The 13,336-nt window shown below is 41.9% G+C and overlaps 2 gene segments (V, D, J or C); both read right to left on the bottom strand.

Annotated features, from left to right (window-relative positions):
• Positions 1–387: 387 nt before the first annotated feature.
• On the bottom strand, positions 388–9,372 carry LOC139593182 (T cell receptor beta chain MC.7.G5-like). The segment is given in 6 exon segments: positions 388–707; positions 2,274–2,380; positions 3,502–3,519; positions 3,898–4,233; positions 7,882–7,957; positions 9,367–9,372. Coding segments are annotated over 6 exon segments (570 nt in total).
• A 2,456-nt stretch (positions 9,373–11,828) lies between these two features.
• Positions 11,829–12,711, bottom strand: LOC139593177 (T cell receptor beta variable 29-1-like). The segment is given in 2 exon segments: positions 11,829–12,145; positions 12,702–12,711. Coding segments are annotated over 2 exon segments (327 nt in total).
• Between the last annotated feature and the right edge of the window lie 625 nt (positions 12,712–13,336).

Raw genomic sequence — 13,336 nt, 5'->3', positions numbered from 1 at the left:
TCTGGTGTCTCCACCAAGCTAATCCCACAAAAGAACCAAGAGAGAGAAAAAAGCATCTCCCGTGCCTCTCCCAAGAGGATGCCACTTCTCATCTGGCTGGAGTGCTGTTTCCTTCTCTACCACCTTTGAATGATGCAGCTGTTCTGGCTCCAAATCAGCCCCTGGCGAGGGCAAGCCTCCAAAGCTCACAGCCCTGCTCCACTTGTTGGTACACAGTGTAAGTAGGGGATGAGTCTCTGCTGTTCCCATAACAGGTAACTTATTTCTACAGGGCTTGTCAGTGAATGATCTTTAATGAGAGTTCCTTACGGCACTATTCATCACTGAAAGTTGTGTGGTTTATTATTATCACTACAGAAGACCAAATTTGAAAACAATAACTCATGCTTCTCAAAGGAAAATAGGCAAAACCTTTATTCCTAAATCAGGGAGATGAGTTCCCAGCCTCTGAGCATTAAGAAGGTGCTACTTTTAAAGATATGTTACAACAAAATGTGATACATTATGATATGGAAGTACAGGGAAAGCTCAGCAGTGATTACAAAATAGTGGAGAACAGGATGGCAACAGATAATTACAAAAAAATTATATTCAGAAGTTCGTAGAAGCATAGATATTTTGCTATGGAAAGGTAGCAAACTTGTCATGTTCCTGCTGATGTGATGACAAGGGCTCTTCATTTATTCTCTAGATAACTTGACACCAGTCTAATTGAAAACAAAATGGGATAAAATTAGAAGAACAGTAAAACCGCAGAGAAGACAACAACAACCACCAAACAATGGAAACAAACACCAGAACTGGCGGGATGGCCTTGCCCAAAGAGTTACCGTCCATGGCTGAATGTTCAAGTGGCAGTCAGTCACAAACAGTTTCCCTCAGGGGTCTGTACTGGGGCCAAAAGCATTTTTTTGACTTTCATCAGTGTCTCATTGACAGTGGGAGCAAGCGCACCCTCAGCAAGTTCACGGCTGACACGAAGCTGTGTGGCCATTGGTGTGTTGGAAGGAAGGGATGCCAACCACAGGGACCTGGACAGGCTCAGAGAGCAGGACCATGTGAACCCCCAACAATCCCACCAGCAGTGCTGTGTCCAGCTCTGGAGGCCCCAGCACAGGAAACTCATGGCCATGACAGAGCAGGTCCCGAGGAGGCCCACAAAAGCCAGTCACAGGGGCTCAGGGTATGGAGACAGGCTGAGAGAACAACCCCTCTTGAGACTGGAGGAGAAAAGCCTCTGGAGAGGCCTGCCTGGGGCCTCCCAGATACAGCAGTGGGGGACTTTTATGAAAAACAGAGATGTTTTACCAAGGCCTACAGTGACAGGATGAAGAGCTCTGGATTTAAACTGATACAGGGTAGCTTCAGATTAAAGGAAGACATTTGTTCTGGTGGGGTGCTGAGACAGTGGAACAGGTTTCCCAGAGAAGCTGTGCATGTCCCACCCCTGGAAGTGTTTGAGGCCTGGTTGCATGGGGCTTTGAACAACCTGGTCCAATGAAGGATATCCCTGCCCATTTCAGAGTGGGGATGGAAGTAGATAATCTCTAAATGTTCTTTCGAACCCAAACCATTCTGTGATTCTAGGATTATGATCCAGAAATGGACAAATCTACCCCTTCCAGTATACCCTTGCAAAAGGATCAAAACTTATAACTCAGATGATTGGCATCCTTGCGCTCAAGTCTACCAGGTCACTTTTCAAATACATTTCCCTCTTCTGCTTTTAAAGGGTCAACTGCAGAGACTTTAGCAGCTCTCACTGCATGGATGTTTCTGCCATAGGAACAACTTACTAATAAAAACATTTCTGGTAGTTTGTTTAATTTATCCCATTTCTTCAGATTGATCCCACTGTTCTTTATAAATCTTTGTAAATATTTGACCACATTTTATCCCCTGCATCACCTCAAAAAACTGCCTGTTATTTTCACTGAAGCTGTAAGGCCCGTGACAATGGTTACACAACTGTGTGATATATCTGATCTTTCCCTCATTTACCTTCTGGGCAACTTGTCCTTAATTCTCATCTTTTTCATGTATTTAAAGAGGGTTGTGAGAAAGAATTTCTATGCTAGACAGCATTGATTTTATTTGAGTTCTGGAAAAACAGAAAGAGAAAACCCATCAGTTGTGATTTTTCCAGCTGAACTGCACAAAGCCTGGCGGAGCACCTGCAGAACAGCACCACCTCTGAGAAGAGGTTTAGCCTGCATTTTTCGATCCTTGACTAGTGAGTAAAAGCCCAGCCTTCCAGGGCCACTCTGACTTACCTTGGCTGTCCACACCAGACCACTCACCAAAACTGCATAGACCAAGGCTTTGCCACAGAGGATGAGGTAAGTGAGCTTCAGGGAATTTCCATACCGCAAGTACGACTCTGCAAGTCAAACACCATTTGTATTTGTGTACCCTGTTTTCATCATCATCATCATTACAAGATGCTGGTCCTCATCCATCAAATGAGAACCCTTGAAATCTTTAGCTAAACAACATAAAGGAACTAGAGGCAAATGAGTGGCTCTGTTGACACCAGGGAACCAGGGAGGGGACAGAACACAGTGACTCAAAGAAGCAAAAGAGAAAGCAAGTCTAGGAAAGACAGAGATTGGCTTTATGCTGGGAAAGTACTGAGTTCCACACCTACTGATGAACTGGGCTGTTCGTCTGAGTCCCCTGCTAGGAACACAAAGGAGGCTGAATCAAAAGATACCAATGTTTTATTTTGTCTCATTATTGTCAGTGGCCTTATGAGTGCTGCTGCTGTATCAGGAAAGTTTTACAAAGCCCAGAATAACATGCCTTCTAGAAGTTTTATTCTTGAAGATTTTTCACTCTTAAGGGGTTGCCATAGAATTGAGATACAAGATCTGTTTTGGTTCAGCCTTAAGATTCCTGAAGCATTCAAGAAGTTCTTGAAAAACAGGAGTGCGCAAATATGTACATAAAGAGGAAAGAAATGTAATTTCTAATATAGATATCCTCCATACGTGACAGCAGTGTGGAGTCGAATGTGACTCATCATGGGAATTGTTCTGAGTTGGACACTGAGAAATATTCAGAATATCATATCCTGAATCTTGAGGTCAGGATCACCTGGATAAGTATGGATCATTTCTTTCTGGGCTGAGCAAGAATATTCCCAATGGAAGTCAGTTTCAAGGTCTGGAGGAGACGATAAAGAATAAATTACAGTCTACAGGAAGGCACCATGACTTCATCAATTTTCAAAATGGAATCATAGGGGAGAGCTAAACCCCAAAGCTGAGCTACATACAATATGCATAAATAGCTCTCCAAAAAACTTTTCTTCTTTGTCTTTTGTTTTGGTTTTTTTTAATATCACATGCAAATCACTTACAGGAGAAAGTAGAAGCTATTCATGCAGCAGATATATCCCACACGTTGTACTTAGTGTCAGTAAAACTGGCATTAAAATACACACTGATAATTGCCTGAGAGAAGAGGCAAAGTTCCCTTTACGTGAGAAGCCACACGTACCTTCTGTGAGTGCACAACCTGAAAGACAAAAAAGAGCTGAAAGTCACATTTCTCTTCAGAGCAAACAGAATACAGATTTTAAAAGTTTCAGTTTATCAAACACTGCCTCATCCCTCCTACTAAAACTAGGTGTTTTATGATACTTTGCAATTTACTCTACTACAGAGATTTCTCAGTGGAAAGCCGGAAGAAACTCTAGATGTAGAATGGTAACCCAGGGACAAAGGCCCAGGAATGGGAAGGGACATATGCTAATACCTAGATCTTTAGGTATGTAATTGTGCCAGAAGAACACCTTGTATGGAAGCTATATATAGATGTGGTTCATATCATAACACTTGCTCTTTTGATTTGTGATTTCTCATACAGCATGGTGAGAGATGGTTTCTTACTCACCAGCATCACCATGGATAAATTTGGTTTTTGATGCTGTTGTTCCATTCTGAAAAAAATTGGCAACACACTCAAAGCGATTCAGAGGGTTGAACCACTCCCAGGCTGGCATCCTCAGTCGGCTGGTCAGTGAGTAGGTGCTCCCATTCTGTGTGGAGGACTCGTCTGTCCCCACCCCTTCGGTCCTTTTCACACCATTCACCCTCCAGACCAGAGTCAGGTGGTCAGGGTAGAAACCAGAGGCCAGGCACACCAACGTGGCCTTGCTCTTCTGCTGGATCTCCTGCTTTGATGGGGAAAAGATGGCCACAGCTGGAGGTATGATTTTATCATCCTTCCCTGAAACACAAAGCAACATGGTCCAGAGCCTCCATCCCTCTCTTCAATCAGAACCCCCTGGAAATGGTCCTGAGTTTGTGCCGTGTTACTCCTGAAATGCCTGGCCTTTTACTGTCAGACTGCTGTCTATTGACAATTCATGTCTATTGGATATGACACACCAGGAAAGTGGAAGGATTTCTTTTCGCTCATCACAGTGAAACATGAAGGGTCTGGCCACAGAAATGCACGAGCACATGAATTTCTTGTATTGCCCCTGTGAGAAAATTACAAAGCTGCAAAGAAACTGAGCAAACAAAAAGGGCAGAAAAGTCCCTAGTTTTGCTGTAAGTAAGGCCTGTATTTGTATTATTGTCTTAAAAGTTAAGGGAGTCTCTTATAAGCAGAAACATCTTCAGCAAACTGGGTTGTATTCCTGGAGAATGAGTTAAGACATGGTGGTCATTGCAGTGTTCAGAATTATACTGTCATGGGATACCCTACTTGGCCCCCCATCTATGAGATGACCTGGAAGGAAGGAAACAAGGAAGGAGCTGATCCTTCTCACTGTCTGAAGTGAAAAGCAATTGAGGCAGGTAACATGAATCTGCCCGGGACGGATCTCGCCTTGGGTCTTAACCAATGCATTTTCAAGAACATTAAACATGACTTGATGTAATTTAATTCTGAGGTTATTGTAGGTATGAGAAGCTCTGATCCTAGGCTACACTCCTTCCCAGCATGATGCAAGATTCTATACACTTGCAAATCAAATGTGCTTCCCTGTCCTAAAGTGTTTAATACCTACTTGTACGATTAATGAGAACAGACTTCAGTCAGAAGAAGGTACAAAGCAGACATGAGAAGTTGCTCAGAAGCTAAGCAGTGACCCTAAAAGACAGGGGGGGTTCCATACACTATATCAAAATGCCTTTTTGACCCATCTAGCATGAGAAACCCATGAGGTTTGTAGAGTGCTGCTGGAAAAAGGAATGTAGGGAAAACAATGGAGCCAAAGAGAAAATTATTACTCTGGGCTGGTATTTTGTATGAAGGCATGAGGAAGTGTGGATGTTCTTCCTGATCACTCTCTCCTTTGCAGAGGAAGAGAGGTAGCAGAATGAGCAGAAATGAATATCTTGCCGAGATCTTGTCCCCTAAGCCCTCATGTTTGCATTCAAATGATGCCTTAATTGTGACCACCAGAGCTTGCTCTCCAAAGATCCCTGGGCTGCTTCTGTAGGAGCTTGTACAGACTTTAGATGACCTGGTATTAAATAGAGGTAACTCCTGAGAGGATTTAGCACTGCTCTGCTTTCCTTTTAGTGGGTATGAAGAGAGCTTGATCACTTCTACTTCTTCCTGCACTCCCAGCACTTGGCATTATGATTCTTTTTCCTATCCTAGAAGTATCTCTGAGAAATTCTTTGGTTCATAGCCCTAAAGGCTAGTGAGTGAAGAGATGGAAACAGAAAGAATGATAAAACTACTGGGAAGAAAAAGAAAATGAGGAGGTTAGAAATGGAAAAAGGAGATTGGTAAAAGAACTGGAAGAAGTGTCTGATCAGCAGCCCATTGTGTCTAGTCTGCTATACTGGTCGTTTTCTTTCCCAACCTCTATAATATTTCCCAGGAGAATGAGAGGAAACAAAATTATTTATTCCCTTCTCCCTTCATGAATTTCTGAGAGATGAAAGACAAAGGCTGCAGACACAGAGATCTCAAAATCTTTGCTTTCAAATTCTACAGTTTCATAGTAGCACATCTCATTTTAATAAGCAACCTATAAAGCATTAATCTTGGTCTCATGGCTGCATGAAAAATTATCAATATTAAACTTTTAATTAAGAGTGTTCTTGTCCCCTAACGAGTATCACATAGATCAAAGACATCTGCCTTCTTACTTACCTATGACCGTAAGTTTTGTCCCACTGCCAAAGAACAACTGCTCATTATTCACACCATTTTGCAGCTGCAGAAAAACTTCTCCTCTACTCCCAGACCTCTGAGCCAAGCCTGTGGACTAACCCTCCCCTCATGTGGTATCAGCAAAAGAAGAGACACAAAGTACTCAGGTCCCCTAAAAAACCAGGTCTGTAAGGGAACACCACCAAAATCTGTGTGTCTAAACAACTGTGATCAACATCAGCTATACCCTGTCCAGAGCCCTTTTGCTTTAGGCGTAGGTGAATCACTTGTTGGAGGTTCCACCATTTCTTTAGAGGACATTTAGCTCTTTATCTAGGTGTCATATTAGAATATTAAAAAATATTTCCCATATGCAGACTGAGTAATTTCTTTTCCTTAGCTAAATAGCCGCATTTCCTATAAGTTTTGTTCTACATTTTTAGTATTTTTCACTTATAAAATAAATGTCTTTTTTTTAACATGCAAAATAATTGCTAATATATAGCACTGTGTCTCGGTCCACTCTGCCCTTCACAGAAGTTCCTAAACATGCCCCCTTTCCATTTCGCTTTCCCTTTCTCTGGAAGGCTTTCCTTGAAATGAAGTCTGCTTTTATTCTCTGTCCTGCCTTGTTGATGATTATTCACATTTGCTGCATAAATACCTATGGTCAATGAGGGGTCAGCATATTCATTTTTACCAGCTCAGTCATCTCAGATAAACTTTGGATTTCAAAAAATGTGCTGATCGTTTTTTCCTATGGAGATTGAATTTCACCGTTTGTTATCAATTTATTCTGTAGTGGCACAACGTGGCACAAATATCTGAGGCATCAATTCTTCCATAATTTCTCAGCATCTGAGCATCAGCCATCTTTTCCCCAGATTTGGACAATCCAAATCCATAAATGTGGCTGAGAAAGAAACATTCTCTGAGAGCTCCTTCCCCTTGAAATGAATCATATATTCTTCTTCTGTGGTTTCAGTGGCTGTTTATCATGTATTCTGAAATAGTAAGACCGTTGTCCTTAATGATGTTTTTATCACCATCCTGGCAAGCCTGTACAGTGGAAAGAAACTATCTGTGCAGTGGAGAGCTACTTTCTATAACAACAAGGACTTAAAAATCTGCAGTGAGATTTTAGTATTGCTATTTAGTATTATTATAAAGTTAAGCATTTATTTTTGCCTTCTGTTTTATCAACCAAAAATGCTAGCACATGTGTTTTTCCTGGTTATCTGAGACAACACATTCTTTAATTCACCCTGGGAAGATCCAAGGTAATTTAGGCTTGTATCAGCTTGATTTTGTTTTCTAGACCCCTTAAAAAAGTGTAACTGTAAGTCAGTTCTTTCCAGACAGATGGACAGCTTTTCACTGACTTGTTCTTAATAATCTCTAGCCCCAGCAGAACCAGCATTATAGAGAGTAGCTATATTTTGGGGGAAATTTTTTGTATGTGTTGATTCATTAGGACAACTTTTTTTTGTGCCATGCACACATTATTGGTCCCATTCCTTATCCTCATTCTTTCTAGGGACAGCTTTTTCTTTACTGAAAACACATTCATTCCGTTCTCCAAAATGAAAAGTGTGTCCCTACCTAGAGGACCCAACTTATTCTATTCTCTGAAGTAGATAGGGTTACTAGCACACCAGGAGAACACCAGTTTAATAATGTTAGGGAGGATAAAAATGAAATTCTCTAAGGAGAAGACATGGCATTTGAAGTGAATTAAAAGAGGAAACAAAAATTTCTTACCTATTACTGTCAGTTTTGTGCCACTGCCGAAAGAGAGCCCAGAGGTGTACACAGTGACAAAGAGATGTATCGTAAGCTAAGAGAAGAGATGCACTGCAGCTGCCTTACTATAAGCGAAGCCTAAGAAATCATTTTGGCATTTGGCATTCTGAACATCACTCAATCTCTGTCTAAAGGGATATGGCAGAAAACAAGCTTGAAATCAGTTGTATAGCCTGTAGAATTCATAAAAGCATTTCCCAGATTTGTTTGATACTTTGTCTACTTTCACCCCAAGTTGTTTTTGCAACCTTTCTCCAATCTCCATGTTATGTCACTGATTTTATCTGCTATTCTCATTTTTCACATCTCGAAAACAATCAGACACATCCAAATGCTGTCACTGTCTAGGAATAGAACCTTTCTGCACCTACAACTTCCTCACTGTCAGTCTTGTATTCCAAGCATTGTGATGCCTTCTTTTCTGTAACTTGTGAAGTTAATATTGAATGATATGTGCTTTGTGGTTTTCATAGTCAAATGCACGTGGTTCACCTTTGGCCACAAACTGAAACAAATCCCTTTGTTTTCCCTTCCATGGCAGGCCAGCTGTTTTGAATAGTCTTTCAGGATGCCCTTCGGTTTTCTAATAGGTTAAAATAATCCACACAAGGAGAGCCCAGAAGAATCTGTTGACTGGTTCCAGACAAACCTTCGTAGCCATTAGGAAGAACTGCAGTGAGACAGTGGGGATAGGGATTACAGGGCAACCTTTGCTCTCACAGGCATGAGACAGTCAGCAGATATTGGAGGATTATTTAAGAGAGAAAAGCACAACACATTTTATGTAGTGCCTCTGAGAGATACTTCTACATGTCACAATTCTTTCTCTAACACTTGTATCATTTTAAGAAAAAAACATTTTGTCATTTGTTGCAACCATTGGTGAATGTGGAAACAAGAGTAATTCCAGTTTTGCATGGTTGATAGGCTTCAGGTGCATCTGCAGTCACAGTTTGGTTTGGTGAAAATGAATTTCAATACCTCAGAATTTCCTAGCTTGCATGCCATGGAGGGCAGGCTCAGTTCTCAGATGATGAAAGTAAGTCCCAGCATAGAAGGTCTGTTAAGAGAAGCCAAGGCAGAGCATGCCTGGTCTGCTGCAGGATTCTGTGCAGCTGCCTTCACACGCTCTGCCGCAAGGCTCATGCACACATGGGTTTTTGTAAAGGCTTCCTGGGGAATGTATCATCGTGGATCCCCCTGTCCCCACAATGATACAGTCTCCTACAAAAACAATCCCACCCATGACTCCACCCCCTGTTTTTGTCAACTAGGAATGACTGTCATGATTACCTGTGCTGGTTTGGACTGCTGTACAGTTCATTTCCTTCATGGTAGCAACAGTGAGGTTGTGTTTGGGCTTGTTCTGCAAATACTGTCGACAAGAGAGAAGTGTTTTTGTTTTTGTTAATGTGCATTCAAGGACTTTTCGTCTTCTCATACCCTCATGCTGACAAGAAGGCTGGTGGTGCATGTGCATGGGAACTTGGGAGGAGGAACAGCAGGGAGAGCTGATCCCAACTGATCCAAGGAATATTCCATATCCCATGGTGACACACTCACTATGTGAAAGAGGCAAGTAGTGGGAAGAAGAAGAAAGAGAGAGATATTTGGAGAAATGGTGTTTGTCTTCCCAAGCACCATTAGGTGTGATGGGGCCCTGCCTTCCTGGGAATGGCTGAACACCTGCCTGCCCATGGGAAGAGGGGAATGAATGCCTTGTTGTCATTTGCTCGTGTGCATAGTTTTTGCTTTACCTCTTAGACTGTCTTTATCTCAAGCCACGAGTGTTTCACTTGTGCTCTTCCGATTCTCTCTCCAGTCCTGCTGGTAGGGAGTGAGCGAGCAGCTGCGCGGGGCTTGATCCTGGCTGGGGCTAAACCATGACACAACCACAGACCACATCCTTCCTTTGCCATTGCTGTTCCTCTGTGATAGTCCAATCACCTCTCAGTGTATTCATTATTGCCCAATTTATAATCTCAAGATTTTTTTCTTATACTCAAAAAGGTAACACTTTTTATTCTTTTATTGGTTGGCTTTAAATGCAGTAATTTTTCACTTGGTAATGTCATGGCCGTGTTCATGCTGCTTTCCTTTCTACTCTTTCTCTCTTCAGCTCCAGGATGACAAGCAAACCTCCAGCTCACAGTTTGCAATTTTTGGTTTGCAATGAGAGTCATTTGCTTACTACGGGCTGGTGTTTGTAGCTTGGTGTTGCTTGAGAGCATCCTCCCAGGGCTGGGACTCTGCCTATGAAAAGGCTTCATCTAGGAGTAAGAGCAAGCCTTCATTTTGCAGACTGTCTGAAGGGATGGGAACTGATGGGGAGAGGTAACAGGCTACATTTATCTCCCTTCCTTATATGTAAGTGACATGGTCTTGTCTCACAAAGTTTCGACACATAGTTAGCAACCTGACCAAGTATCTGTAGTGAATCTGTTTTTCATATTGCTCTTTAATGGCTTCCTTTGAGTCAGTCTGGATATGAAAAATAGACTGTAAAACACAGAAGAAAATCCCTCAAAATAAGGTCATTCTACTAGGAAAATCAGTATAAAAATATTTTTCTATTATTTTCAGATATCAGAGAAGAACCCATAATTTCTGATATAGCCTGTTTAGCTGGGAAGAGGTGTTAGTGTCCTAGAGAAGGGAATTGGAAACACAGACTAAGATGTAACATGTAGAACCAAGAGAGAGGTCTACAGAACATGAGGTATTGGGCTGGTTATCTCAGCATGCTTCTGGGTTGTTCTCTCGTCTACAACAGTGAACGGAGTACTTAGTCACTAATTATGTCTGTTTATGCACAACATTCGTTTGTATATATGGAATTCTTCCAAAAAACACATCTAGGATTTTTTTTTTTGGCTGTCACTGCCTAAATAATAAAACCAATAGTGGAATATTATTTTCCTGCCTTGGTCTTAGTATGTCTGTGACCTTAACACTATTTATCCAGGGACTTAACCCCATTGGACTAAAATTCATTTAAGACTATTCTGTCTGCCTCTCCAGTCTAGAGCTCCATTAGTGTACTTACTGTCACTTACAGACTCTCTTCCATGAGGTGTCTTTCATTTAAAAAGAAGGAAGTCACCTCTCTATTAGTTTTGAAGGAGTATGTGGTGCTAGCAGCTTCTCAGGTCATGTTCAAAAGGCAATTTCCAAGACATGCCAGCAGAGACCAGTCTTGTTGCACCTTAATGTTCCTTTATAACCTGTCAAAAGGGAAGGACTTGCAGGCCATGAATTCAAATAAATGTGAGTGACAGAAGAAAGGGGAGGGAGATCCTTGATTTTTATTTCCAAGTCTTTCATAGGAGGCTTTTTGAGCTTTGTAGGCTATGCTGCCTAAGACTTCAGACAAGGAAAAACAACAATGTGTAAGGAATAAACATTTAGGGATATATTTTCTAACAATTATATTATTTTGCTGGGAGAATTTTACAGGAAACTATAAACTGCATCAGTCATACCTGTCCTCCATTCTTTGGAGTTTACAGAAGAAGCAGGTGCAAAGAAGCAGGCCAGTCTACAGAGACTCCCTGAGCTTTACAGACTTGTTTTAGAGACACTAGGATGCTTTTCATAAATATCCAATGCATTTGACCACAACTCCATAAAGTTAAGCAACAGCTCTTCTTCAGGGCATATCTGTGCAGTGAAAAGATATGATGGTGGAAGGAGGGATCTGATTAATAATTTGGCTTCGAAGACAGAGGCTGCTGCAATGCTCTATTGCTCTCCAATTCAAAATATCCTGGGTCTATTGCCCCAACCTCTATGAAGTCTTCTTTCTGATCTTCCTCTGCGCCTCTCCTGACTGTCTCACATTTTTCAAAGACTCCATCTCTCACTCAGAGAAGCTGGGGATTTTATCTTGGTGTTCAACCCCGTTGCTACACCGTGCGATCGTTCGCAGCACAAAAATACGTGGCTGCATCCTGGGCTGTCACATTCTTGATTGTCATCAGAGAGTAATCAGTATTCTGTCTGGTTACTTCAAACTTGGCCTCAGAGTAACCATCCTCATAAGAGTTAAGACTCCATGTACTACTGCTGACTATTAACTTCAAACCATTTTTTGGAGGCTGCTGGTACCAGAACATATAGGCAAGGTTACTGTAATTCTGGTAGCAGGAGATGGTCAAAGAGACTCCAGGTCTCAGAACGATTTTTTCAGGCCACTGAGCAATGTAGGCTCCAATCCCAAGACCTGCATTAATAAGAGATAACAAGAGAGAGTGAGGAGTAGGAGTACAGGTGATGGCCAAAGGGGTCCTCTACCTTGCAGTCGCCCTGCATGGCCTGGATGAGAGCCCTGCTGCAGATGGATCTGTCGTCTCTCACCAGGTAAAAGAGCAAGCACAACAGCCAGCATGGCCCTCCAGCTCTCCCAGGACAGTGTGCTCCTGCTCACTGTTAGACAAGAGTTAAGAGAGACCCATGCCCCTCCCCTTGCCCTGCTTGGTCTGTCAGGTCTGGGCAGGGAAGAGAGAAGGGACTGTCCAGCTGGGATGCTTTCTTTGGTGAGCCAGTAAAAGCAAAGCTAAATCTTCATGTGGCTCCAAGGTCTGCTTTAGCTTGTCCACAAGTCAGTGTTCTGAGCTGCTAACACAAACGTGGAATTTCTCGCAGACCAGTACATTGCTGGCTGAATGCTGAGCTGTCGTTCCATGATGGAGAGGGTCTGGGTGTTGGAGGCCAGACAGGAACCTAGGATCACTGGATTCATGTGGGATTTTTTGACCCATTTATATCAGCGGCTATACCTTGGGCCATCTTTGCAGAAGGATTTCCAGCAGAAGCACACCTGTACTGTTTCATTCTGAGGAGTTGTTCTCAATATCTGGAGCACAGTATTTCACAACTCGGATCTTGTTAGTCAGAAGCAAAGATGGTAGATCAAGATAGCAAAGGCACAAAAATTGTATTTAATCATATCTTAGTTTCTTCAGTTTTCCAGACAGGCATGCATATTCCCTGCTGGTTAATCTTCCTGGGAGCTCTAATTCACTTTTACAGAAATCAAGACATCTCCACCAGCTGTTTTTTCTCAAAACAAAACCAGTAGTTAAGCATAAACCTCATGAACAGTCTGTTTGTTTCTAGCCTGCCAGATACATCCTAGATACCCTATTCTATATATGTATTATATTCTGTTCTATTCCATACAACTCTATATATAGAACCTATGCCACTCTCCATTCTTTTCTGAATATAAGATTCAAAATTATTATTGCAACTGCTTCTTTTCTCCCTAGTACTTTTAAAGAAATACATTTAATTCTAATGACCTTCAGTAATCCTGATATTGCATCTTGCAAACAATTGGGATACTTCTGGGGTTCTATCCTTCTCTCTTTTTTCTCTTTTTCTCCATTTTTCTTTTTAAGGGCCTATCTGT

Source organism: Agelaius tricolor, unplaced genomic scaffold (assembly GCF_023055355.1).
Source record: "Agelaius tricolor isolate 1412-34295 unplaced genomic scaffold, bAgeTri1.0.p SCAF_9, whole genome shotgun sequence".
Taxonomy (NCBI): domain Eukaryota; kingdom Metazoa; phylum Chordata; class Aves; order Passeriformes; family Icteridae; genus Agelaius; species Agelaius tricolor.
Note: the sequence above shows the minus strand (reverse complement) of the source record. Positions and strands in the feature narration are given on the sequence as shown.